The sequence below is a fragment of the Dreissena polymorpha genome, chromosome 2, assembly GCF_020536995.1.
Source record: "Dreissena polymorpha isolate Duluth1 chromosome 2, UMN_Dpol_1.0, whole genome shotgun sequence".
Taxonomy (NCBI): domain Eukaryota; kingdom Metazoa; phylum Mollusca; class Bivalvia; order Myida; family Dreissenidae; genus Dreissena; species Dreissena polymorpha.
Genome location: NC_068356.1, coordinates 107,314,810 through 107,334,818, shown reverse-complemented (window position 1 = coordinate 107,334,818; position 20,009 = coordinate 107,314,810). Strand labels below are relative to the sequence as shown.

The following is a 20,009-nucleotide window of genomic DNA, read 5'->3' as shown; positions in this document are numbered from 1 at the left end:
TCATGCTCAGGAGAGCTAAAAAGTACATTCTCATACCTATTAATGATCATTTGGAGAGCTATAAGTTGTTTAATACCTTTTCATGCTCAGGAGAGCTAACAAGTACATTCCCATACTTATTCATGCTCAAGAGAGCTAACAAGTACATTTCCATACCTATTCATGCTCAGGAGAGCTTACAAGTACATTCCCATACCTATTCATGCTAAGGAGAGCTAACTAGAGCTTTGTCACAGATGTGACGAATACCCCCACATGCCGCATTGACACAGAATATTTTGCATGTTGTCTTTACAAAAAACAGCGGACACCATGCTAAATGTTTCAAACACACTAATTGACCCTGTGACCTAGTCTTTGACCAAGCATGACCCATATTCAACTTGACCTAGACATCAAGATACAACATCTGACCAAGTTTGGTGAGGATCGGATGAAAACAACTTGAATTAGAGAGAGGACACTTAATACGGACTGACAGACAGACAAGCTCACTCCTATATACCCCCCTAAACTTTGTTTGTGGGGGTATAACAAGTATATTTCTCACAAATAATTTTACATGTTCATGGTCAGGTGAGCTAAAATATAAATTTCTAGCATCTATGCATGATCAGTTTAGCTAAATAATATATTTCTCAGATACATTAAATTTTAAGTGAGGTAAATGGTACATATGTTATATATATTCATGAATGGGTGAGCTAAAAAGTATATTTCTCATGACTATTAATGTTTTGAAAAGCAAAAGAACTAAAAAAACTACAATTCTCAATATATTCATGCTGAGGTTAGCTAAAAAGTAAAATTCTCCTAGCAACTCATGCTCATGTGAGCGAAATAGTATATTTCCATAGCTGTGTATGTTTGGGAGATATAAAACGTATATATTTCTCATAATAATTCAATCTCAGGTGAGCAAAAAAAGCATATTTTTAAACCATTCAATTGTCTTATTTCTCTTTTTATGTTCCCCAGTCTATACTGGGAAACATATTGTTTTTGCCCTCTCGGTTTGTTGGTTTATTTGTTTGCGTTTCATTGGTAAACTTTAACATTGGCCATAACTTTTGCAATATTGAAGATAGCAACTTGATATTTGGCATGCATGTGTATCTCATGGAGCTGCACATTTTGAGTGGTGAAAGGTCAAGGTCATCCGTCAAGGTCAAATATATGGGGGGACATAGTGTTTCACAAACACATCTTGTTTACAGTTAATTTTGCCAACAATATCATTTTAGTTTGTTTGTTGTCAATGCAGAGAGACAGGAGAGGGAAGAAAGGGTCTACACTTACCACAATAATAGCAACAGTTACCACAATAATAGCAACAGTAACCACAATAATAGCAACACTTACCACAATAATAGCAACAGTAACCACAATAATAGCAACACTTACCACAATAATAGCAATCCTCCCACCAACATCACCCACCACATTCAAAGGTGGCTTTTCTTTGGCTTGTATTGCTGCAATTCACAAATAACAGAATATTTAACTGTTCAATAAGTCTACTGAGTTCCATATGCATTTTAAGAAAAGAAGATATATGTATTATGTTTAAATACACACAGTTTTCAATATTTGACAGTACACAATTAACTTATGGGAAATTTAAAAAATAATGAAGTTAAAATCATCTATTTTTCTACTAAATGACAAACAGGAAGATTAATACACACAGTCTTCAATATTTGACAGTACACAATTAACTATTGGGAAATTTAAAAAATAATGAAGTTAAAATCATCTATTGTTCTACTAAATGACAAACAGGAAGATTAAAATGAAATCTTCTTACATACACATCAAACTACTTGAATATGTTCCAAAATTATTTTTTTGTTGGTAATCTTTTATAATTGGACGCTTTATAAAACATAAAAAAGTCCAAGGTGCATCGCTTTTTGTGTGACATTTGAACTAGTATACTTTGTCCTTTTTGTATTATTAAACAACCCAAGGAGCACTCCAATAATGGTCCACATTGTGATATCTAATGGTAATGTTTATGTGCTTTATCGCAGTTAACAGGTATTGGTTGCTAAGTCTATGTGTTCCAGATTAATTTATTAAGACATATGGTTAATTTAGGGACAAATTGTCCCCTTAATCAACGGGTATATACATGAGTCTGAATCTTGTGTCAATATTTCAAAGTATTCTGTATCACAGCCTTCACAATATGGCCTTTGATATATTCAGGTGAAAAATATCTATGTGTACACATGTTGAAAATATAAATATATTTTTCTAAAATCAATATATATTTGATTTATTTCAACATAACATGCTATTCTTATAGTATACTTATCATTGACATAACACAAACGAGAAAAAAAATCAAGGAAAAATGTATAAAATCCTTATGTTTTATCCTGCTCAAGAATGTGTTGTAGACTATATGTGTCTGTGCCCTGAAATGTAAGGCACATAATGAGAAGAGGTTTTGAAGCCTTTCTTTAGCCATCCGTAAAATGATTAAATTGTTCTTTTTAGTGTAAACAAATTGATTTGCATTATTTATTCTTTGTTTTATGATAATTCTTGCATAATAACTTTCCTAAAGGATTTTTGTATACCGGGTAAATAATCTCTATAATTTTGAAGCCAATGTATAATTTATATACTAATATCATAATCAGATTTGGGGGCAAAGATTCAACAATGGACCACTTTTCTGCACTTAAGAAATAAATGCAATAAATTTTTTGTTCTCACAATTGATTAAAATCATCTATTTTTCTACTAAATGACAAACAGGAAGATTAATACACACAGTCTTCAATATTTGACAGTACACAATTAACTATTGGGAAATTTAAAAAATAATGAAGTTAAAATCATCTATTGGTCTACTAAATGACAAAAAGGAAGATTAAAATGAAATCTTCTTACATACACATCAATCTACTTGAATATGTTCCAAAATTTTTGGATGCATATGGAACTCATTTAGTAATTTTTTACATTTAGTAAACAAAAAACAGAACAATTTGAAATTGATATTTTCCATCCTTAAACAATCCCTAGAAATGTGCCCACAGGACATGCATGCCAAGGCTAAATTACATTTTGTGAACACTAAATACAGCTATAACTTCAGAAAATATAATGAAAAAGGTAAAAGGTTGAAACTGTGTAACTATTATTTGTTTCCTAAATTTGACCTTGACTATCACAAAAAAACAACAAAATATGCACAATTCTTATTTCAACTACACATCATGCCAATAACCTTTATGCGACCCTGAACAGCACAGTCACAGACTAACCAGGAATTGGATTAAAAGCAAAATCAGCGCCTTGTACGGGTGGAGGAGAGTTACGACCATCCGGTTCATCTTCATCTTTTTCTTCGCCATGAATTACAGCAATGCTCAATCTCAGACGCTCGGCAAATGAGGTTACCCGCTTCACTGAATTTGGATTGCGTGCCACAATAACAGCATTTCTAAAATCTGGAATCTGAAAGAAAAACTTAGTGAAAAGCATTATGATTATGCTTATCTTCATAATCATTAACAGCATCATATGCTTCTTAACAATAAAAAGACTCAAACTACGGGTTGTTTCAGGATATATTCATGTAAGGAACTACCGGTAACTGCAAAAAAATCTTAAATAATTTGTTTTCCGATTTTCAGGATTTCTTTCAAACAGGATCTTCATTAAGCCCCATATGTTATAAAAATTGAAAAGAGATTTCTGTTTCATCATTTCTTGTTTCAACATTTTCATTCTTATGACAAGCCTTATTAATTTAAATAATTACTGTAACAGAAAAAACATGTTACCAGCCTGTAAATATAAAACAAAATGATCTAACTAATGTAAATTATTGTTAAATATAACCAGTTGGTTTCCTACCGTGGTCTGGATGTACTCTATGAGGAAGGGGGAGGCTCGCAGGTTGTCCACAGGAATATCAAAGAAGCCCTGGATCTCCTTCTGGTGGAGATCAATAGTGATGATGTGGTCCAAGCCTGCAACACAGCAAACACAACTCAAAGTTACACAACATTTCACATCAAATTCTCTAAATTGGAAGTAAATAACTGCTCATTGAAACCTGTTTTTGCATTTAAAGACTTTCTGAGCCATGGTAAAACAAGTGGTGACCTATAATAAGTGCTGGCTTGAGCAAGAGATATTAAAAGTGTGGATCAAAATTACATCTAAATGTTTGCAAGGATGACACATAAGTCAATACCCTTCTGAGACCTTTGTAAGATATGCACATAGGATTGGAATGCGTAAAACTGTTATCAATCAATTTCCAGAAATCACAACCTGATTTGCTCAACATCTTTGCAAGCAGTTTACAAACAATGGAGCCTCTTTTCCTCATTTTGCTCTGTTTAGAATAAGGCAGGTATGGTATTACGCCCACGATGTTGCGTGCACAGCTGGTCCTGCACGCGTAGGCCAGGATCTGCAGCTCCATCATGTCATTGTTCACATTCCTGAAACCATGGCAACCTGAATGTCCCAGCCTGGTACACAAGTTCAGCATAACACTGAGGATTATTTTTTATAAACTTTTTCTAGATATCTAAAAACAAGAAATATCTTTAAACAAATCCCCAAAGTCGCTCACCCGAGACACAAAGGAACTGACCTGCTCTGTGCAGCCCTAGATATAATTAGAACAAATGTTCTGACCAAGTTTACTGAAAAGTGAACTATAAATGTAACTTAAAGAGTGCCAACAAGGTTTAACTATAGCCATTTAAGATAAATTCCCCGCCCCCTTTCCGCCATGTTTTTCACCAGACTGGAACCATTTTCGAACTTATCCAAGATATAATAAAAACAAATGTGAAAACCAAGTTTCATAAAGATTGGGCGATAAATGTGAATTTTAGAGTTTTTCATTTATATAAGGAAAAATGCCCCGCCCCCTGGTTTTTCAACCAACCAGAATCATTTTCAAATTGTTCAAGATATCTATTGGAAAAATCTTCAGACCAAGTTTCATGGAGATCAGAGTTAGCATGGTTTAACTATATACATATATAGCCATATAAGGAAAAATCCCCTGCCCCCTTGTGACCATGTTTTTCAAGAAAATGGAACCATTTTCAAACTCGTCAAGATATCATTGCACAGATCTTCTGATTAAGTTTCATCAAGATCAATAAATGTGTCCTCTAGAGTGCTAAAAAGGTTTTACTAAAGCAATATATAGCCATATAAGGAACGAGTGCCAAACTGTCACAAGATACGCCCGTTTGAAGGTTTTGGACAACTTGATAACTTTACCATTTGAGTGGCAAAATGAAATACTTTTGAAAATTAAGCAACACATAACTTTACCATGTAAGTTGCAAAATAATATATTTTTATGTCATTACTAACCATTTGATAGGCAAAGTGATATGGTTTTTTTTAAATTAAGCAACAACTACATAACTAACCATTTAAGTGCATAACTAACCATACAAGACGCCGCCTGCCAAGGGTGATCTTATAAATGCCCAGCCCCCTGGCAGCCATGTTTTTCACCAGACCAGAACCATTATGGAACGCATCCAAGATATCATAAGGACAAATTTTCTGACTAGGTTTGATGAAGATTGGACGATGCATGTGGCCTCTAGAGTGTTAACAAGGTTTTACTACAGTCATATATAGCCATAAAAGGAACCTACCGGGAACCATTATGTTTTTAAACCTACCGGGAACCATTTTTGATCTCGTCCAAGATATAATTGGGACAAATCTTCTGACCAAGTTTCATGAAGATCGGACAATAAATGTGGCCTCTAGAGTGTTAACAGGGTTTTAATAAAGCCATAAAATTAAATTTTTTGGTGTCTGAAAATTTAGGTACCAAAAATATTCAAAAAGTACAAGTGTCCGAAAATTTAGAGACATACCCGTATAAGTTGTGTTTGTTTGTCATTTATTAAATTGAAATAAAACCAATCAATAAATGTGAAATCATTGTTTTGTGTTGTACTCTCCTTTCTCTGCTTTGAATAAAATACAACTTCAATAAAAAACAAACACTGCTTTCTGAATATAATATCATTTATGTTGGGTAAAACCGTTGTTTATTACCAGTATAGTATTAGTTACACTGTTAGTAACTGATGGTGTATGGGATATACACCCTCAGTACTTTCAAACCATACGAGAGTGTGTAACGATTACATCTCAACTGACTACTCGGGGTGTATGGAAATTTCTCGGGGTGTATGGAAAATACACCCTAGCACGTGACCGCTCTTAGCCAATCAGATAAGGTCATTTGTGTAGGAGGTGAGATATATGGTAATCTACCCAATAACGCAATTGTCATGGTTCATGGCCCTCAGGGCATTCTCTGCAAGGTTTTATGACCTTAATGCGGTCGCAAAATTCCATGATCAAACAGTTCCAGATTAGCGAAAACAGGGCAGAAATCTGGTAAAATAGCGCTGTAAAATATACTGTCAGAAAAATTGGAGTCATTAATTATGGTCAAAAACCCGTATGTCCGAAAATATAGTCACGAAAAATATTATTTTGGCTAAAAAAGGGGGTGTCCGAAAAGCTTAGAGTGTCTGAAAACTTAGAGAAATTAAGGTAACCATTTAAGGAAAAATGCCCCTCCCCTATGAGCCATGTTTTTCAAGCTACCGGAACCATCTTTGAACTCATCCAAGATATCATTGAGACAAATCTTTTGACCACGTTTCATAATGATCGGACAATCAAAGTGGCCCCTAGAGTGTTAACAAGGTTTTACTCTAGCCATATAAGGAAAAATGCACTCCCCCCCACCCCCCCCCCCCCGGCTAAGGGTATCACTTTAAAACGGTCACGTTTTGTGTTTTGCTAACAAACTTTTACAAAAACAGTTAACATTTAACAACAGTCAATATCAACAGAATCCATTTTAGTTCATTACGTTACGACGTTGCAAAGCTTATTAAAAGGTGCTGAAAAAGACTTGTATTTGTATCACATGCGTCAGATGGCCATTATTCACAATACTGCAAACATAAAAATACACCATGTACGGACAAGAGATCTGGAATATTTGACGTGCGTCGGCATGAAGTGCTGGAGAAAATGTTCCCGCCTTTTGTTGCATGAGCATGCCCCAAATCATCTTAAACATTAAAAGCGCATCGGCACAAAGTGCACGAGGAAATTTTCCCTCAGTTTCTTCATCAGCATTCATTTTAAGAGATATGGCGAACGAGACAGATCACGGAAAAAATCTCTGCATTGGAACATTTTTACTAAAATTAAAGTTTGCGGAAAAGAAAAGTTTAAATGTAACTTGTGAGCAACCGAGTACAAAGGTGTCAGTGCGGGGACCATGGCAAACTACATAAAAATGGTTCACATGTCTGTGCAACTGGATGCAACTAATACGTCCTCAGAAGATAATGAGAAACAGAAGCGGAAGCTGACTGATTTTGCCAAACCCACAATGACTCTGCAAAAATGGATAGTTTGCACAGAGAAATTAGCCCTCATGTGTGTGGGAGATCTCGGACCTATTTACATTGTAAATGGAGAAGGTTTCATTGACTTTTGTCAAGAGCTTAATCTGTCGTATGACCTGCATGGCCCTCGCACAGTGTCCACTTACATTACAAAAATGAACTAGTCGGAAAAAAGCGAACTGCTAAACATATTATCCATGCAGACTGGCGTGGCACTGACATCGGACCATTGGACAAGCCTTGAAACGGAGGGCTATATTACAGTAGCTTGTCACTTCATTGATGAAGGTAAGCACAAAATATAAATGCATTGATATATTTTTAATTATATAATTTCATATCAAATCAGTTTATGGAAACCACAGTACATTAATCATTTAATTATTTGAAATTTGACATTTAATTTGTTGGCATGTTTATAATGAAATAGGACATAATTTTAAGTTTACTGTAATGATGCAATGATTTAGTAAACAAATATATGTCATGTAGGAGTTTGTCAATTTGGATGTAGGAAAAAAAACCTCATCACGTTAGTGAAATTTGAATGTTGACTTTAGTATTATGCCAAAAATTATAAAGTATGTTGTAAAAAAAAGCTTATTTAAGCGTGTAAGAAGATGTTTAATGTATTCCATTTTATCACATGCTATACCCTGTTTCCCATGTAATACAACCATTACATATTTTTTTATATTACACATGTGTAATACAGCATTTTTAAGCGTATTCATTGGCTAAGTTTTCGTTTATTGACCAATCGCATTTTGTTATTTTGCTGAAATGACGTTGCAACGTCAAATGACGTCATAAAATGTAAACAACATTCGGGATTTATCATAATGTTTGCTTAATATTTATTTAATTTGCTTATTTAAAAAGCATGTGATAAAAAAGATCTGACACTCGTTGTCATATTATACCATATTTTATTAAACTCGTCCAGGAAATTTGTTAGTAAGCTCGCCAAAGGCTCGCTTATTAACAAAATTCCTGAACTCGTTTAATAAAATATGGTATGATATGACAATTCATGCCAGATCCTATATTTCTGTTTGCAGATTGGAATTACCACAACAGAGTGTTGGCCACTCAAGCTGTCAACGAGCAAAACAGTGCAGAAAATACAGCAGCCAAAATAAAATTGATAACCCAGGAATCCTGCATAAAATATGAGCAAGTTTCCACTATTGTAACTGACAATGCGTCAAATATGGTGGCGTATGTACAACAACTTGAGTGGACTCAGGTACGCTGTTTTGGACAGATGCTACAATTGTCAATTAGAAGTGGGCTTGAGAAGTCAAGACTATCCGAAAGGCATTGTTTTCATGCAGAAGATTAGTAAAATGTCTCAAATGCACTTGAATTAAAACAAAAGAAAATGGGCTCCAAGTTTAACGAAAACAGCTTAATCATTGACTTTGAAACACGTTGGAATTCAACATACGACATGCTCGAAAGGCTTCTCAAACAGCGTCTACCAGTTAATGCCGTCTTGCACGACCCAGCCGTAACAAAATCACTGATGCATGTTCTCTTGACCTAACTGATGACTTGCATGTTCTCTTGACCTAACTGATGACTAGCTGAAAATAATGAGGGTCTGGTCCTGGTTTTAAAACCGCTATATTTTTTAACGAGAACAATGCCTTCAGAGCTGTACCCTACCGTCAGTGGTATTTACCCGATACTTTTCAGTATAATAAACAACCACCTCGCTGAGAATGACAAAGACACTCCTGCTGTTGCAAAATTTAAAAAAGACGTGCATTCTGATTTGGCATTCTGATTTGGTGAAAAGGTATAACATTGACGGTACAAAATCACATCAAGTCATATGCACTTTTCTTGACCCCAGGTACAGATCATTGCCCTTTCTGACGGAGCCCCAGTGGAAACTGGTTCATGAGAGTGTGCTTGAAGAACTTGAGCGTTATCTGTGTGATAAAGCTGTCCAATTAAGTCAAAGTCCATTTTTGTGGAGGACATTTAAAACATGGACACCTATACCCAACTTGCAGTTCTTGCAAGAAAATGGACCGGTGTGACAGCAACTTCCGTACCATCGGAGCGAGTGTTTTCCCTAGCTGGAGCTACCTTTACTAAGCTTGGGTCATTCATGCGCAGATACTGTATACTCGGAATACATAGTTGATACTGTCGTCCACCAACAATATAGCGGCCGATGGCAAACGTCGTATTTAAAGATAAACAAATGAAAAGAAGCGTAACAATAAACAAATTATTTTTAAGCTGATCACTTAACATCTTTCTCCCGACTATCAATCGATCAATTAAAGGATGATAATTAAATAATAAGTTCTATCTCGATGATGTTACACCTTTCTGCCGATAAATATTTGAAATTAAATGGTGATAATTAAGTTGTTTTTACCCACAAAATGTGCTAGTGCAAAGCAATTTATCAACCCAATTTTTTATTTGCAAGGTTTCTGGTTTTCATTTTCTGCAGTCAAACGATATGCACATTCTATTTGATGTGCAAAACTTGTACAATTTTTTGGACTGTCGTTTTCGGATGCATTATGTTTTTCGTCCATTATAATTTATTTTCGAAGTTCTTTATAGAAGAAATAGAATGACGAATACACATGCGGTGATATGACGGTGTGGTTTATAATATTTTAAATTGTATTCACCTGAAAATACAATTAGAAAGACTATAAAAAAGCACAATTAGGAAGGGCTTTTGATTGGGTGGAGGGGCACTGCCCTTAATTCCTGTTGAGTGTTGTGTTCCTGCGGCTGCGGTTCCAAGACCTCAAGCCTAATTCTCAGGATTTCAAATTTGGGACCATCGACACCACTTTTAAATGTACATCTATAAAATAACTTATGTTTGTACTTTGACAAGTACCACACTAATTATTTCTATATTGAAAACTGTATGTTATATTATGATATGTAATATGCCCTTGTTGTCATTAAAAAGAAATATAAGAAAGTTGATAGTATATATATAATTATTTCAAAACCAGTTTTTGCGCACCGAAAGACGAAAACAAGTTGGCTCAGAGAATTTTTGGGCCAGCCCTAGCTCACTCACTCCGACTCATCAGGGAGGCGCTTTACGTATTAAATGCATAGAGCTTCTGCGACGCAATTTATAAATCATCTTCTTCGTCAATTTTATTTAATGTTTTACATAAAAAGAGCGACCATGCTTATGAGTTCAGGGCTTTTAAAGCCGAATCAGTTTAGGTATGACTATCTAAAAGGTGTTAGCCTTGGTAATTAAGCTATGTTTTTCAAAGTATTTTCAGGTTATTATCCATCAACATTTACAGTATTTTTCTCTATATAAAAAGTTTCCTGAAGTTTCTTTTTGATATGGATAAAAAGTCAATGCAAGGCTACAGCCAAGTTGAAGCCATGAATTGACCATTCATTTTATCAGCAGTTAAATGGTTTTTGTGCTAGATTGCCTATATATGTATTGGAAAAAGCAGTTCAACAAAATAAAATAAAATAAAAAAATAAAATGTTTTTCCTACCTACCTACCCTAATATTTTTTGGCCCGTAACCTGAACCACAACATTATTTTGTTTTGGCCTAATGTGGGTTCAATATTAATTTGTCTTTGTTACAAAATATAACGGCATGTAAGTAGACAAAGTGTAACCCAATGGTTAAACAACAACGAGAACAGTTGGTTTTAATATGACGTCATTGCACGAATGGGATATGCACTGGATATAACTTCCGGAATTAATTACTACTTTTAGTTTAGAAATGAGATGGCACTGATGCTTTTAAAACTGACATAGGGATACTGTTTAAACGGTAGCATTTTGTTTATTTCATTTCATTCAAACGTTTAAATCTGTAATAGTGATACCCTTACCCCCCGGCGGCCATGTTTTTCAACCAACTGTAACCATTTTAAAACTCATCTAAGATATCATTGAGAATCTTCTGACCAAGTTTCATAAAGATCGGAAATAAATGTGGCCTCTAGATTGTTAACAAGGTTTTACTAAAGCCATTTATAGCCATATAACGAAAAATGCCCCGCCCCCTGGCAGTCATGTTTTTCAAGCAACCGGAACCATTTACAAACTCCTCCAAGATATCATTGACACAAATCTTCTGACCAAGTTTCATGAAGATCGGACATTAAATGTGGCCTCTAGTGTGTTCACAACGCAAATGATAACGTCCCACAAGGAACAACATACAAAAGACAATCACAAAAGCTCACCATGGGCACATTGTGCTCAGGTGAGCTAAAAATGCTCCGCCCCCTGGTGGCCATTTTTTTCAACCAACTGGAACCATTTTCAAACTCATCCAAGATATCATTGGCATAAATCTTCTTACCAAATTTCATGAAGATCGGACAAATTAATGTTGAAACTAGAGTATTAACAAGGCAAATGTTGACGGTGCACGCCGCACGAAGAACAAAAATGTGATCACAAAAAATAAACAAGAGCACCGCCTAGCGGGTGCAGACCGCTCATCTATTTTTCTTTTTAAAGGTGAAGGGACCTATCTCAATACTTCAATAAAAAAGGAGGGTGGGGTGGGGGTGGAGAGGGGTGTATATTGTGGGGATGTGGTAATTTATAACATTATCTTCCAAAAATAAGAAAAAAAATGGAAAAAAAAAATAAAAAAATGGGGGGGGGATTCTTGGGTGGGATGGTTGGACGGTCTTTCAAAAATAAAATAATAAAACTAAATATTTGTGTTTTTTTTAACCATGTTAAAAAAAAATTGGGGGGGGGGAGAGGGGGATATAGTGTGAGGGTGTGGTCATTCATAAGATAATCTTTCAAAAATAAGAAAAAATGGGAAAAATGGAGGGGGGGATTCTGGGGTGGGGTGTTGGGGAGGGTTTGGGTGCAGTCTATTGTGGTATGTCAGGTAAGTGTTGTTTTGTATGAATCAAATTCGACCGTACATAAAAAAGTTATGGCAATTTTAGCAAAATTTAATAATTTGACCTTGAGAGTTAAGGTCATTCAAAGGTCAAGGTCAAAGTAAACTTGCCAGGTACAGAACCCTCATGATAGTATAGAATTAAGTTTGAAAGCAATAGCCTTGATACTTTAGAAGAAAAGTGGATCTAAATACAAAATTTAACCAAATATTCAAAGCTACTAAAACAAAAAAAGGGCAATAATTCCATCAAAATGCCAACCAGAGTTATGCAACTTGTCCTGTACAGTCCCCTTATGACAGTTAGAGAGTGGTCTGAGTCTGAAAGCAATAGCTTTGATACTTTAGGCGTAAAGTGGACCAAAACACAAAACTTAACGAAATTTTCAATTTTCTAAGTATAAAGTGCCCATAATTCTGTCAAAATGCCAGTCAGAGTTACATAACTTTGCCTGCACAGTCCCCTTATGATAGTTAGTAAGTGTAACAAAAGCTTTGATACTTTAGGAATAAAGTGGACCTAAACACAAAACTTAACAAAATGTTCAATTTTATAAGTATAAAAAGGGCACATAATTCTGTCAAAATGCCAGCCAGAGTTATCTTACTTTGCCTGCCCAGTCCCCTCATGATAGTAAGTAAGTGTCCAAGTATGAATGCAATAGCTTTGATACTTTATGAGAAAAGTGGACCTAAACACAAAACTTAACCTGACACCGACGCAGACCCTCAGGTGATGACAATAGCTAATTTTTTTTTTTTTTAAATAGATGAGCTAAAAATAAATTATGGTTTTTGTTGATGAATGATTAGTAGTTATATCAATGAGATGAAAGATAGCAAATGCCTTTTTCTGCACAATTCTTATCTGCATCACACACAAATCAATTATGGGGTGTTGTGCAAGCTTTCGTGGCTTATTCGAATTATTAGATATTATTGTGTATCTATAGTTACAGAACAGAAACACACAAGAAGAAACTGAATGGAAATGAAATGAAAACATACAAGTCAACCATCTACACACAAATCATCCAATGATATTTTGGGAACAGACCTGTTTTAGTGGTTTGTCGGACAATTTGATTCAATTGTTAAATATTGTAAACCATCATGCTCATGCGTAATAAATTGGTCTATATGGAGGAATATTTCTAATTTAATTAATAAAAACTTGTACTTATGGAATTGTTGAAAACACATTAAGAATCTATTATTGATCACCGAATATCTTCATTTATATTATTTCTGGTCAAAATAAAATTCAAGTTCAACTAGTTAACGCAATAGCTTTCATATAACGATTCTTTTACGGATCACGAACTGACCTTGATACCTTGCGGGATGAAATGCAATGCATTTAAGTGAGGTCACGATTCCATGTTTGGAATGAAGGCTTGTTTAAAGCTTTATACTTTACATGTTTAACGTTAAATTTCGAAAAAATATCAAAATATTATGGTCAAAACCAACATCAGGATATGGAACAACGATACTTATATGATCTAAAGTATACTAGTGAACAGAATGCAATACGCTATTAATTATTAAATATGAGAACATAACCTTTTAATACAAAAGCTCTGATGCTGACTATCTTTTAACTATCAAGGGGCAGACACACACACGGTATTGATGTCCAGAGTTGAGTTGAAACTGTTGCATCCCTCAAGCCTTTTCATTAGAGATAAAATATTAATTGTTTCATGCTGAACAAGCAGTAAATATAGTTGTATAACGCACTGTAGTGTCCTTTTACCCTAAACTTAACAAAAATAGAAAATCAAGTAATTACGGTCAGTTAACCAGTTTAGAATCACCCGGCAAAAAACGTTAATTCTTTTGACCACAATAATTTCTTTCGGTATTTAGTGTCAATGTGAGAAGATGAAAAAAATGAAGGGTCAAATTTATTTTGTATGGTAACAGGTTAGGCCAGACAGCATATGCATTTTTTTGTCAAAAATAGCCAATTAAAGTTAACCCTTTGGAAAATTATTAAAAATCATTCAACTTACAGAATCAGTATTTCAAAACATTGTCATGGCAGTTGTTTTCAATCAGCAAAAAGTTTATTTGAAAATAATAAAGCCTTTTATATCCATATGCACATTTCAAAACATAGCTCATTCAATCAGGTCCGGTTAACTTTTTGCTGCATTTATCCCCCCTGTAAGCATAATACAAAAGCTTTCTTGCTAAAACTTTGTTAATTTATTCCTTTTCCTAATGTTTACCTGAGACACTTATCATTTTGTTTTTATTGGGGCATTATGGAAAATTAAATACAAATTAATCGGAACTGCTGATTATCCTGAACTGGTTGCAAACTGTATCTATTTATGTAAATGTGATAATTGTTTGTAGATTGTATGTTTTCTATTTCGAAAGGTGTCTGGCCTAATGGCCGGAAATGTATTATTCAAATTCATTGGACACTTTCAAAGGTCAGCTAAGGAAGAAAGGAAGGGTTAAACAGCTATGCTTAAATCTGTAAATTTGGCCACAAAGGCCCAGTCAGCTCTAGTGAACACATATCTTAAAAGTCTACATAGTTTAAATCTCATACATGTATAAACGGTACATACTTAGTTCCGGTTTGAATAATATAGACGTCTTTTCCACGAACTGACTCTTTAATTTCAACTGCTGTCTCTGGAATACATAATAAAAAAATAATTAGAAATATATAAAGAACTTTAATCATACACACAAGTACTGTCATTATAAGTGCATAACGCTTCCACTATACATGTATTGTTTTGACTCAAACGTGTGATCTTGACCTTGAAAGTATGGAATAATATTCAAGTTTTTTTAATTAAAAACTGAAAAATAACACAACAAAAACTTAGTTTAATAAACTGAAGAAGGAATTATGATATTTGTACTCTTTTCTGCCTTTTCACAGATTAAATTATATGAAACTTATGCATAATTCCGTTCAATACTAGAAAAACAATACTTTCATCATCATCATCATCATCATCATCAACATCATCATCATCATCATCATCATCATCATCATCATCATCATCATCATCGTCGTTGTCGTCGTCGTCTTTAAATCATCTGATCCAAGAAGATTGTTGAAAAAAAATAATATGCATTTCAGGGGCAAACTTTAAATTGACACCGCTTTATTTACTAATGATATATATATCCTATCCTTGCAATATAGATATAGTGTCAAGTGCAGCTAGCAGTTTAGAAATCACCTAACATTTCTGATAAACTGAACTTGAATTGTACACCGATAAATGAAAAAAAGAGGCCCATGACTGCCTTATTCGCCTTACTGGCTTGAATCAATAGGGCTCAAGCCCTTGATAGTATGAACAATCTGAGTAAGTTTTAAATAAACAGACCCAAAATGGGAAATTTATCGCATAAACAAGAAGAAACGTAAAATTTAAACTTCAAATGGCTCCTTTTCAACAATAAGTTGGACAAATTTTCTTCACTCTCAATGGGGTTCTGGCCCTTGATGATATAAAACATTCGTTGAAGTTTCAAAAGGATAGAACTTTATATGAAAACAAACAAGAAATGTGTTTGTCGGAAACACTATGTCCCCTTCTGCGCCGCTTTATATTATATATTTTTGACCTTTGACCTTGAAGGATGACCTTGACCTTTCACCACTCAAAATGTGCAGCTCCATGAGATACACATGCATGCCAAATATGAAGTTGCTATCTTCAATATTGCAAAAGTAATGGCAAAATGTTAAAGATTTTCATTTTTTTCTCACATTCAAGGGGAGATACTTCTGTTCTTATATCTCCGATATTGCTCATTTTCAATAGGGTTTGACTCATCATTAAAATAAAGACACTGTGCAAGTTGGGAAATGATTGGATGAAAACTGTGGACTTAATTGCGTAAACAAGACTTATTTCACAATATTCTCAAATTCAAGGGGAGATAATTCTGGAGTTTTTACTCTGATGTAACCCATTTTCAATAGGAGTCAAATTGAGGACTCATTTATATAAAGACACTGAACAAGTTTGAAAAGAATCGGATGAAAACTGTGAACTTTATCGCGTAAACAATAAAAAGTCTAACGCACGCACGCACGGACGACGGAAACCACGCCATGACATAAGCTCTTCAGGCCAGTAGAGCTAAAAAGGAGTAATTATGCAAGGCTTTTAATAAATTCACAAGTTGACATTTTGTTATTGAAAGCTTTGAAATAACTTAATAACCCTAACAAGGTTTTTGATTCATATGAATGAGACCGATACCCGTGAGAACTAGCTTTTAATTGGTATTCCTGAATAATGGCTGCAGAAATATAAGCTTTTCTTGTCCTGCATTGTGAAGGTCAAACATTTACAAGCAAATGTGTTTGATATCCCCAAAAATGTTGTAGATGAATGGGCGCAAATCCCTTGATTTATGGAAGAATCCTAACAAAACAAGATTTCTTTGAGAAATACAATGCCCCCCAGTAAGCCAAGTAGTAGTAGTAGTAGTAGTAGTAGTAGTAGTAGTAGTAGTAGAAGTAGTAGTAGAAGTAGTAGTAGTAGTAGTAGTAGTAGTAGTAGTAGTAGTAGTAGTAGTAGTAGTAGTAGTAGTAGTTGTAGTAGTAGCAGCAGTAGCAGCATTACAATACCAATACTTAAGAATGATCAAATGGGAAAAGGTAACCTAGCACTGGCAGTAAATATGGGGCTCATTTACAGGTCAGATTTGGAATCTCTGCTGTAAAATGAGATTTTGAATGAATTAAAGGGAGGCAAATCTGTAATAAAAAGAACATGCATAAACCGTAGTTGTTTCCCTTGTTTGAACCATACTTAATCCTTATAATGCCTATTTCCAGTAACTGGGACCTTCACCTGTGACCTTGACCTTTGACCTAGTGACCTCCAAATCAATAGGGGTCATCTGCGAGTCATGATCAATGTACCTATGAAGTTTCATGATCCTAGCCCCAAGCGTTCTTGAGTTATCATCCGGAAACCACCTGGTGGACGGACCGACCGACCTACCGACCGACCGACCGACCTACATGAGCAAAGCAATATACCCCCTCTTCTTCGAAGGGGGGCATAATAAGGCATATGTATCAAAATTTGTTACATTTGACTTCAGTGTGTGACCTTGACCCTAGAGGTCTGTGACACACAGCCAGATAAAAGAAAACAATTGTAGAAAGTTATTACAGAATCCCTTAATTCATCTTGAAGAAATGGCTAAATAATGAATAATTCATCTAATGTGTGATCTTTGACCTCAATGAAATAAAAAATGAATGCAATCCTAACAAAATAAGGCATATTTACACAAAGTTTTAAACATCTGACCTGAGTGTATGACCTTGACACTAGAGACCTGAGTCTTACCTGTGACACACAGCCCAATTAAAGGAGAACAATTGAAGAAAGTTTTATATAGAACCCCTTGATGCATAGTGAAGTTTAGCTTAATTACAAATTATTTATCAAATATATGATTTTGACCTCAATAAGTGAACTTTACCTCGCCTCTAGGGTTACAAGTCTTGCTGGTGACTAAGCCCAGATGATTGAGAACAACTGTGGTAAGTTTCATGGCTGTTGCTCATAATTATGTTACAGGAGATATAGCCCACAAAAGAAATCAAAGCGCTGAAGGCACTGAAGATGTTCGCTATTGCATAATTTAACACGCAATTCATTTTTGAAAATCAATCGCAAGTTTGAAATGAACACACACCATTCAACTTTATAAAGTGTGTGTCATAGCGCATGGGTCGAGTTTTGTGTGCACTTTTTATCATCCTTATTATTTCATAGAAATAACTAAGACAAAATAAAAACAACATGCTTTTTGGAAGTTCTAAAAGCATAGAAAGAATGATGAAAATGGTAATGAGAACTTAATATAAAGAAAATTTGCAGTCACCATCATATTAAAGGAATATTTTTTCTAATATCAAATGACTATCTCACCAAGAATATAAATTCATAATGAAAGTTCCGTGTACAAAACTTTTGATTTTTGACACCATATACAAATTCAAAATATACAATAATCTTCGTATTTTGTATATGGAGGAATAAAAGTATATAAACATTGCTGTTTATGCTTTACTTGTTACCCGAGCAGTTCACACGGTGTCAACAACGCTAACATAAACATAGGTATAGAGCACTAATGCGCTTTTAGGCGTAGCTGTTTCAGTTTTCATCTTAGTGACTTTTACATAACGCCAACAGACACGCATGAATATTTTCGAATATTTAATAAGCTGATTCGAGATACAACCGCTGAATTTTTGCTACATCACTGCGTATGTGCTCAATTTAAAGGATGTAGCACTGTTCAGTGTAAGGAATTCCGGACTACTCTCTGTATGCTCAAATGACACAAATTGTGGCCCTGTTACAATTTCACGTTACAATCCATCTCGCACAATTTCACTTTCGCCTCCAAGATGAGAAAACAATGTGGATAGGCTGCCATTATTAACAAAAGTGTGACAGAAAATCTATTATTAGCCTCGGTGACCTTGACCTTGAACCCAGTGACCTCAAACCTCATCAATAGGTGGAGGTCCATGCAAGGTACCTACATTCCAAATATGAAAGAGATCTGTAAAGTATTGAAGGTGCTATGAGAAACTGTAGAAAAAAGTGTGACAGAAAATCTATTATTAGCCTTGGTGACCTTGACCTTGAACCCAGTGACCTAAAACCTCATTAAAATTTAGAGGTCCATGCAAGGTACCTACATGCCAAATATGAAAGATATCGGTAAAGTATTGAAAGCGCTACGAGAAACTGTTAAAAAAGTGTGACGGAAAATCTATTATTATTAGCCTTGGTGACCTTGACCTTAAACCCAGTGATTTAAACCTCATCAAAAGTTAGAGGTCCATGCAAGGTACCTACATGCCAAATATGAAAGAGATTGGTAAAGTATTGAAGGCTCTATAAGAAACGGTAACAAAAGTGTGACGGAAGTAAGGAAGGAAGGACAAACTGGCAACTATATGCTCCGCCGAAATTTTATTTCGGGGAGCAAAAAAATGATTTTAAACAAGGGCTGTTTGTTAAACATGCATGCCCCCCATATGGGCTCTCCCTTGTAGTGACAGCCGTTGTGTGCATATTTTTTTGTCACTGTGACCTTGACCTTTGACCTAGTGACCTGAAAATCAATAGGGGTCATTTGCCAGTCATGATCAATGTACCTATGAAGTTTCATGATCCTAGCCAAAAGCGTTTTTGAGTTATTATCCGGAAACCATTTTACTATTATGGGTCACCGTGACCTTGACCTTTGACCTAGTGACCTGAAAATCAATAGGGGTCATCTGCAAGTCATGATCAATCTACCTATCAAGTTTCATGGTCCTAGGCATAAGCGTTCTTCAGTTATCATCCGGAAACCATTTTATTACTTTGGGTCACCATGACCTTGACCTTTTACCTAGTGACCTGAAAAACAATAAGGGTCATCTGCGAGTCATGATCAAAGTACCTATGAAGTTTCATGATCGTAGCCATAAGCGTTCTTGAGTTATCATCCAGAAACCATTTTACTATTTCGGGTCACCGTGACCTTGACCTTTGATATAGTGACCTGAAAATCAATAGGGGTCATCTGCGCGTCATGATCAATCTACCTATCAAGTTTCATGATCCTAGGCA

The 20,009-nt window shown here is 35.0% G+C and overlaps 2 protein-coding genes across 6 annotated transcripts in view; one reads left to right on the top strand and one right to left on the bottom strand.

The window, feature by feature from the left end:
* LOC127868416 (putative proline-rich protein 21) overlaps positions 1-20,009 on the top strand; it is a 408,141-nt gene that overhangs the window by 352,831 nt on the left and 35,301 nt on the right. The gene's annotated exons all lie outside the window — the stretch shown is intronic.
* Positions 1-20,009, bottom strand: part of LOC127868418 (phosphoribosyl pyrophosphate synthase-associated protein 2-like) — a 49,936-nt gene that overhangs the window by 8,497 nt on the left and 21,430 nt on the right. For all 4 annotated transcript variants that reach the window (XM_052410191.1, XM_052410194.1, XM_052410193.1 and 1 more), the window contains exons 3-7: positions 14,949-15,015; positions 4,300-4,472; positions 3,877-3,992; positions 3,282-3,474; positions 1,405-1,475 (exon numbers count right to left, since the gene is read on the bottom strand). In XM_052410191.1, coding sequence (XP_052266151.1) covers positions 1,405-1,475; positions 3,282-3,474; positions 3,877-3,992; positions 4,300-4,472; positions 14,949-15,015 — 620 coding nt within the window. The remainder of the gene's footprint in view (positions 1-1,404; positions 1,476-3,281; positions 3,475-3,876; positions 3,993-4,299; positions 4,473-14,948; positions 15,016-20,009) is intronic.